Here is an 8,942-nt window from a genome sequence, read left to right on the forward strand (position 1 = left end):
GGATGAAGGGAGGGTGTTAATTTTGATAGCTGTTGCTAAGGTCGATGGTGCAGATCATGTTTTAAAGCGCAGATTGGAAGACTCAGGTGAATGTGGAGTGGAGTGAGTGGGATAGGTTTGGGAGGGGACAGGGTTGGGGGTGGGTTGTTGATGCTTGCGTGGTTCGCTGTATGCATTGGAAAGTGAGGTAGAAGGCATAATGGCATAATGACACATTATGCTGTAAGCACTTGAAATGACAACACTTATTCTTCGCAGCAAGCTTTTGCTTCATTTTATTTCTTTTTCACAGCAGCAACTAAAAATACCAACCCTTAGATATGTGGTTGGTGTGTTTTGCTGAATGAAAATAAAGTAATGAAGTGCCTTTCTTTGACTGGCACAAAGATTGATAAAACAAAGTCAGAACTTGCCAAACAATAGTGCATGAAAATACTCTCTCTCTAAATACTACCAACTGGCTCCACATGTAACAGATGGAACATAACCAGAGCTGATTTTGGTGTTGTTTCTGTTCTAGAACAAGCTTCTAAGGGGTGTCATCTTGTATTGTTCTGCAATTGTGTTTTAGCCTAGATGGAGATTCGGTGGGTTTAAACATCCATATTCCTCTCATGCTTATGAGTAAAATTCAACTTGTATGGTTAAACTAGACAATGTAGAGCTGAACTATTTAATTTCCTCTATAAGAGAGTGGGCTATTAATGTGTGTGTGGGTTCTTCCCTTGTAAATGTTAAAGGAACAGGAAGTTACCATGTTGGGGCAGGAGTGAGTCTGGTAACCCATTTCCTGTCAGCCTACCCAGCATGCCCAGGGGACCTAGCACTCCATTATGTGTGATTAGTGTTGATCTGCAGTGGCCTCTGGTCTCTCTCTGCGCTAACAGCTCTGTCAATCTCAGTCGGGGCACAGGGTTTAGCAGTTTCCTTGTTGTGACGCATCCCTAACAGAGGACACTCAGTTGTCAGCTGCACCCTCTCCTCCTCCTGTGGCATCTCCTCATCAGCGCTCTCCGTTAGACTGCTATGATCCTCTTGACTGAGTCTGTGTGTTGGGAATGAGCCCCTTCATTTTTTTTTCTTTTTTACTCTTTTTTTTTTTTTTGTCTCACCAGGCAACGGATGAGGGCGAATCACAGCCAAGTGTGTGGCGAAGGCCATCGCCCTCTAGCCTTGACCCTTATGACCGGTCATCCAGGACAGATGGCGGCAGCAGCGGCAGGACTGCCATGTCCAGCAGGAGTGTGGTGGGTCGTACTCCGGACCGAAGCAGGCCTTGGACCAACCGACACTTGGACAACTGACCCTACGAAGACCGCCTCCTTCGCTCCGTCAAGGCACTCAGCTGGTAAGCTAACACCAAGGCCCCGAAAAAATGGCATGCGTCAGCACCCAGACGCCTCTGTTAGCAGTGCTCTTCAAGCCTGTAAGTCTGAGCTGACAGAATCATGGCTCGGCTTGCTGCAGAGTCTGGCGTGCCAGCAACCATCAAACGCAATCCTTTGGTCGCGCCTCTTTTTTTAGGTTTTAAAATAAGTGTTGTCGAGTCCCACGGGCTCTTGCCCACTATTCTGATCGTAATTAAGGAAAAGTGAGTTTAATTATCCGTGCAGACATCAAACCACCGCAGAGCAAGTTTCTTACTATCGTTCTCTCTCCCTCTTCCCTCCTCTCCCTCCTTCCTTCTCTTTTTTCTTCTTTCTCTATCTGTATTTCTCTATATTTCACCCCTAATCTTTCTCCCTTTGTATCTCTCTATCTTGCTTACTCTTTGTCTCTCACTCTGTCTCCATGTTTGTCCTTTTCTAACTATTCTACTTTTTTTTTTTTTTTTTTCTTTCTCTCTCTCAAAACAGGCCCTTATATGCTGGGAGTGAACCTCAAATGCACCCTTTGGAAAACATCAGTGGCTCTCTTCAACAACAACAAAAAGAAACACACACACACTTCCCTCGGCTTTAAGTTATTCTCAGAGGCAAAAGCTCTTGCTTTAACTGTCTTGTGAGTGTTTGATCGGCTTCAGTACCCCCTCCACACGCTCCTGTATAACAGTCTCTAAGTGCAACCACCTACAAATGGATATCAGCCAACTATACAGCTCCCTGAAGAGGATGGATTTGGAACTCCTCACATGGGGGGAAGGTGTATGTGTGTGTCTGTGTCTGTGTCTGTGTCTGTGTCTGTGTGGGGTGTGTGTGTGTGTGTGTGTGTGTGTACAGGGCAGAAATAACAGACAACTGAGAGAGTGAAGGATTCTGGGATTGGCCCCCACTTTAGGGACGATGAACATTGCTGACCTCACACTAGAGTTGAGGTGAGAGCTGATTGATAGTGATGCACTCTTGCTGTGGATTATCTTACCAGGCCATCAGATGGATTGTGGTCATTTTGGGGACACTCAGGCCTGTTTTGTTTTTTGTTTTTAATCATGTCTCACAGCCCATGTCACTTCCCTTTTCAGTTTTGTTTATTTTGTTTTGCTGTATATCCTCAGTTGGGTAGAATGGGCACCTCTGGGTAGTTTCTGTTTTCTTGTTTGGCCCTGAAGTGTCGCTTGTGCCCCAGCATGCTTCCAAATGCACAGAGGTTTTCAGATAGGCCTATATTAAACTCCGTCTGGGGGCTAACTCTGTCCACATCCATGGCCAACGCAAGCAGCACATCTGCCTGGGTTTTCCTGCTCATTAATTACTATGACAACGCATAAAACCATAAACCCCAACACATCTCAGTTTGAAGCAAAATTGGTGAAATTAAAAGGCAAACCTTTAAGTTTCGTTTGACTTTCCTCAGCCGTGTTGCCATGTTTGGTAAGTCACCTTGTTACACAAATTAAAAGCATCATATTTCCATGGCAAGGAAAGTGCTGGGATTTCCATGATCTCTAATTAGGCTCTTAAGTTGGGCACTGTGTTGGTGATGGAGCTGAAAATACCTCAATATTCTGTAAGTGTGCAGATAGATTGTGATGTGGCAACTCTGAAAGGGCATGGAGTTTGTTGCCGTCACTCAGCTATGGATGTCAAAGTCAAAGTACCTTTATTAGTCTCCTCAAGGAGAAATTTGTTTTGGACTCTGGGGAAAAATGTGTCATATCCACGGTCATCCCTGTAAAAGGCTCACGGGCTGTAGCCGTGTTAATCCTTTTTTTTTTGCAAGTTCTTCAGTAGTTCCTTTTTTGGTTGTCTCCAAATGACTGTAGACGTCTGCTACATGCTATTCTCCTGTCCTCACACTATGTCTCTCTACAAATCTGGGGGGGGGGGAGGGGGTCATCATTGGCACTCCTAACAATCTCTCCGGTCTCCAAAAGGACATGTCCACCTCCTCTTCTCCTTCCCTCTACTCCTCTTTGACCACCAGGGAAGCTGTCTCCACAGCATGCACCTCTTCACCACCAGGAAGGGCCAGACTGGTCCAGTTCTGGTCTGACTCTGGTCCACATCTGGTTAAGTTGCGGCCCAGGGTCTACAGTCCCTCCCCCAGATTGCTTTGAGGACGGTTGCCTCCACTCCACTAAGACTTAACGAGGGGAAACTGGAGGTTGGAGGCTGTTGCTCGGCCAGTGCTTATAGGTGCTGCCACTAAACTTGAACTGGATGTATTTCTTTTTGTTTTGTTTTTATTTGTTTTTCTCCTCTCGCAAACTTTGCACAGACAACCGCGAGTGGACTTCACCCCCCTCCCCCCCCCCCCCCCCCCCCCCCCCTCCCGAATCAGATGGCTCATTCTCCCCACAGGGGGTGTGGCGGGCCACAGGAACGAAGTCCAGGTTTGGGTGGAGACGGAGTCAGTGCAGATGTGACTGGGTTCGCAGCGCGAATCGACAAGTATCTAACGTTTTTTTTTTATTTGTTTATTTGTTTCCTCTGTATCTCTTTGTTGTTGTTGTATATGCTTCCATACAACCCATTAGTCTCTCACGGGGCTGTGGTGCCTTGTATGTGGAGATGGTGTTGATATTTGGATATTTGACATGTGGGTTTGACACAAATGAAAGATTCGTAATACTATGGTCAGTTGTCACCAAAAGGTTAACTCTGGTCAGTCTGGACAGGCCACACATCAGGGATGTAAAGAGCCTCATGAGAGAAGGTGTGTGTGTGTGTGTACTCATTTAGTTGCAGTTTAACCTGTTTATTTTTATTTTTATCTCTGTTATTCCGAAGTAGAGAAGTTTTAGATTGATGGTATGATTGATGTGAGATTAATGGTATGAATGAGCCCCAGGCCACTAGGTGTGTGTGTGTGTGTGTGTGTGTGTGTGTGTGTGTGTCAGTGTCAGAGAGAGTACATGCCAGGTGCCCTTTTGGTTTGTTAAATGTGTTCCAGTGAACATATCCGGTGTCAGCTTATTTCAGACAAGCAGGTAGCCAGGCTCCATCCGCTGCATTGACGAAATACACGCACGCACGCACACACACACACACACACACACACACACACACACACACACACACACACACACACACACACACACACACACACACACACACACACACACACACACACACACAGTCCTGGTCCCTGTTTTAGAAATGTCCACCCTGCTCCTCACAACATTCCAGTTTAATTCCTTGCAGCGTTTCCAGTTTAGACTGGGTCCTGTCCCCTCAACCTGCCACTAAATATACACCCTGCCCCCCATTCCCCCCCCCCGTGTCATCTGGCACAGTTAGCACAAGAAGAGGATGGGGCTGCACAACCTCAGAAGAAAACAATACATTTTTGGATGAATATAGGATGACATCTTCTCATTTATTGATCCACTTTTTATTGGATACTATTCCAGTACCGCTATTAAGAGGATTTTAGCCCTGGTCAGATTTAAGAGTTGACCTCGTATAGACACTGTGTATTGTTGGACACTTTCTTGTGCCAGCCAGGGTGGATAGCATTCCCCTAAGCAAGCCCTCCTCAGCCAAACGCAGTCATTCAAGAAATGTGCTCCCCCACTTCCACCCCCGCATAAGCTTCACTGGCAAAGTTGCTTTTATATTCATATTCAGACAGTGTGGTGTTGATGTCTGTCTGTACTTGTGGTTCACTGCACATTCAACCACCAGCACTCAGGCAATTCCCCAAGTCTCACACCCCCAGAGTCCATTAGCATTCTACTCTTATGTCTGAGGTCTGACCAACCCCCCATCATCACCACCACCACCACCACCAAAGACCCTTCCTAAATTCCCACAATGGCCTAGGCTGGCCAAGCTGCCCCTGGAAATGGGCTGGCTTAGACCTGGGCCAGGTTCGGGGCTTGACACACCCCCTGCCCACCCTCCAATGGGTGGCTGGCTGTTGAGAGCCAATCCTGTTCTTATTTTTATTAGTTTTTCCCCCAGAGATCTTTTGGGGGTCTAAATACAGGAGGAAGCTGGACAGTTTGGCACGCATGCCCATCCCAGGCAGTGGGGGCAGTTTGGCAGCCTTGAGAGTGCACTGACTTAGCAGGGGATGCAGCTTAACAGCTGCTTCGAACCTCTACCCGGGCTGCAGGAAGTGAGCTGAACTGAGCATCCAGTGCTACTGGCCAGCAGCCGCTCTCACCTTCCTGTTTTCTCTTTTCCTCTCTCTCTCTCTCTCTCTCTCTCTCTCTCTCTCTCTCTCTCTCTCTCTCTCTCTCTCTCTCTCTCTCTCTCTCTCTCTCTCTCTCTCTCTCTCTGCCAAGTGGGCCCAAGTGCAGTGGCTATAAATGAATATGTCAGTTAATGCGCAGCTTCCTGAACCTGAATCATCTGAGATCGGACTGAGAAAGCACTGCTGTGTAACACACACACACACACACAGATGCATGCTTGCATGGCCGTCAGCAAGCCTCCCACACTCTGTCTGTACCTTGCTGACCCCAGAGCACCCTTTAATTCCCTCTGCCTTCTGCATGTGCCCTCAGGTGGGGGAGTAGCAGTGCAAGGCCACCTGGCTCCCAGGAAGTGTGCAACTGTCGGAAACTGTAGTTTTAATGTGCCCAAGATTCCTCTTAGCCAAAAGGCTTGGAAAATGGTGCCTTCATAAAGGTCAGGTTAGTGTGTGTGTGTGTGTGTGTGAGAGAGAGAGAGAGAAAGAAAGAGAGAGAGAGAGAAACGGCTGCTTTCAATTCAGCTGAGACCCGTAGATCACCTCTCCCCCAAATAAATACACATTCACAAACATGTATACACACATGCGTACACACGCTCACATACCTACACATATGCCCCCACACACCCCATATGGACCCCCTTCCCATACATATCCAGTGCTGCAGCAGGGTGTAGGCTTTCACAGAAGAGGATTTTCTAAGAACACAACCTGCAAGGGCTGACCAAATGATACTCTTTAGTGAAACAGTTCTGCTTGTTTGCTGATTCTCATAATCTACTGAACCAATACCAGCTACAAGTGCAAGTCCTTATTTCCAATCTAAGTTTGTAGGCTCTCCAGGGATAGAATTCCACTCGTCTTTTTTGTTTGTTTGTTATTTGATTCATTCCTACATTTACCTGCCAACCAACACACATTCTCTCTCTTTCTTTCTCTCTCTCCCTCTCTCTCACACACATTTTTCTCTCACACATACACACACACAAACACCTCCTTTTAGAAATGAATCTTGAATATAGGCAACATAGCAGCAGACAGGCACCTGAATTGATGAATTGGCATGTGTCCTCAATGGCAGCCGTTAGAAAGGAGGTGTCATGGTGGCAGTGGACCTCAGGGCCACTATTCTGCACTTAACCAGCACTTAAAAAGACCCATTTAAAATAAAGCCCCTTTTATTTCTCTACCTTAACATGTTGTTTCTCTCTCTCTCATATCTTTTGCATTTGTTGTAGAAGTATATATTACACTTTTTTTCTTATTTACTGAATGTATGGCCATCTGAGATGTGTGTATATAGTATGTGTATTTGTTTTGCACTGGCCAAAAGGAAATTCGTTAAATTGCTTAGCAATTGCAGGACAGCTCCCCGAGGGGAGTTGTGGATTTGTTAAGTTTGTTGTACAGACGACAAAAGTGCTATTTTTGTTTAAATTGTCATCGTTTCTTAAAGCACGGGGCTTTGATTTGACCCGTGCCTATACCTTCTAATATTTGTGCCAAAATCATTCCAGAATATATCCAGTTTACAGTTTTAACAGGTCTGTTCAGTTGTGTTGGAATAAAGGGTAAATATTTGATTTTGTCTTTCATTTAGTAAACTTAACTTGTCCATCGTTATGTGACGATGTACATTTTTTTTTTAAGCGAAAAAGATGTCTTATTTTGGAAGTTTTATTTAAAAGAAAATCATGTAATTTTGTAATGTGGGCCTACTTTGATATTTGGAGTGAGTTTAGTTTCCCTTTTTAATGTTAAGATTGTTCTTTTTTGTCATTCTCTTTAATACACTCCTGGAGAGTAATTCTTGAATGCATGGGATCTCTTAAACCCTACGGGTGTGTTTTGGACTGTGCTTAGACCAGATGGAATGTGTTAGAGATCTGAATAAGAATATCAATGGATGGATGTGATGGATCAGTCAACTGAATGAACAGTGTTATCGGAAGTTGCTTTTCTAGTATTGGCTGTCTCCTCATCTGTTCTAGGGTGCATCTCCTGAAAGTTTCATTGTGCAACTACCATCATTAAGCGTCCATCATGTCATCCGGACTCTCTCCTAGTTAGCCCAGTGATGCAGTGATGCTTTGGGGAGATGCGCCGTCATGCAGGAGCTGCTTTGTGTTCCTGCTCACTCTGGGTCTCCCTGCCAACCCTATCAGTCCATCCAGCCCTCTGGGTTGGCTCACAGCGTACTGTGTGCAAGAGCGCTGCCAAAGAAAGTCAGATCTTAAAACACAGACACAGACATACTTATTCCAGGTGTCACACATACATGTCTGTATGCCTCTAAATCCATTGGCACAGCCTGTGAGACACACACACACACACACATAAATGGCACAGCCTGTGAGACACACACACACACATACACACACACGCACTTCACCCATGCATTTTGGCCACAAGGAAAAAACAGCCCTGTACAATTTAACAAGGGAGTTTGACATGAACATGGGGTATGTGGTTTGTATTTTTTATTAAAGCAGTGTTTGTAAAATGGATAAACCCCACCACAGTCTCCGTGGGGGTGGGGGTGGGCTATGACAATGAAGAGGATAAAACTGCATCTGAACAAATTGGCATATTGTTGCTTAGTGCTTCTCTGTATATCAGCAATAGAGGGTCGCTAGTGTGGCCCGCCTCACTGTTCTGGTAATTCTTTGTGCATGTATAATCTTACCATGAGCTGCATGTAGGACTCTAAGCTCCCCCGCTGTACAGGAGACTATGTATTCCAGTTCAATAAAAAGCAACCTATTTGTAACAGACCTGCCTCAGATGTTGTTAATTTTTGTGTATTTTGGCTTGTTTACATAAACTCAAACATTTTTGATTTTCTATCCTGTGGAAATGAAGGGGGAAGGAACAGAAGGCGATCCAGAAATGAATTGTAAGGCCCATTTGACCAGCACATTCTGAAAAAAGGGGAGGCTTGTTTTATCTGGTACATTTCAAATGTAGTGGTTATTTTCATGAAATGGATGTGCTTCCCAGTATATTGCAGACTTGATTTGTGGGCGCGACCACAGCAGATCCAAAATGGCAGCCTGGAGGAGAGTCTGGGGTGGCGTGGGGCCAAGCCAGTCTGGCTACGCTCCTCTCTCAGCACATAGCGCCGAAATGCGCTTCCCAGCATCACCCGGCCTTAGAGATCCACTTCAACACCACAGCATGATAAGCAAATGGTCAAACAAATGAGGCAATTACTTGTGTTGAGGAAATGTAAGCAGGACTAAAAAATATTCTCACAGCGCCCTCTTTTGTCAGGCAAGAAATGGCAAAGGTCAACTAAGATAATGCCCAACTCAGACTGACCAGGCCCAGGTTTGGTACAGATATATGTGCGGCAGGTCTGG

The 8,942-nt window shown here is 45.5% G+C and overlaps 1 protein-coding gene across 5 annotated transcripts in view; it reads left to right on the forward strand.

Moving 5' to 3' along the window:
* luzp1 (leucine zipper protein 1) overlaps nt 1–8,942 on the forward strand; it is a 72,025-nt gene that overhangs the window by 51,560 nt on the left and 11,523 nt on the right. For 3 of the 5 annotated variants that reach the window (XM_042073455.1, XM_042073456.1, XM_042073457.1), the window contains exons 5-6: nt 1,116–1,348; nt 1,857–8,352. In XM_042073455.1, coding sequence (XP_041929389.1) covers nt 1,116–1,304 — 189 coding nt within the window. In that variant the 3' untranslated portion in view covers nt 1,305–1,348; nt 1,857–8,352. Of the gene's footprint in view, nt 1–1,115; nt 1,349–1,856; nt 8,353–8,942 lie in introns of those variants that run through there. The other 2 variants (XR_006025573.1, XR_006025574.1) reach the window with 2 other exon arrangements.

Source organism: Alosa sapidissima, chromosome 19 (genome assembly GCF_018492685.1).
Source record: "Alosa sapidissima isolate fAloSap1 chromosome 19, fAloSap1.pri, whole genome shotgun sequence".
Classification (NCBI taxonomy): domain Eukaryota; kingdom Metazoa; phylum Chordata; class Actinopteri; order Clupeiformes; family Clupeidae; genus Alosa; species Alosa sapidissima.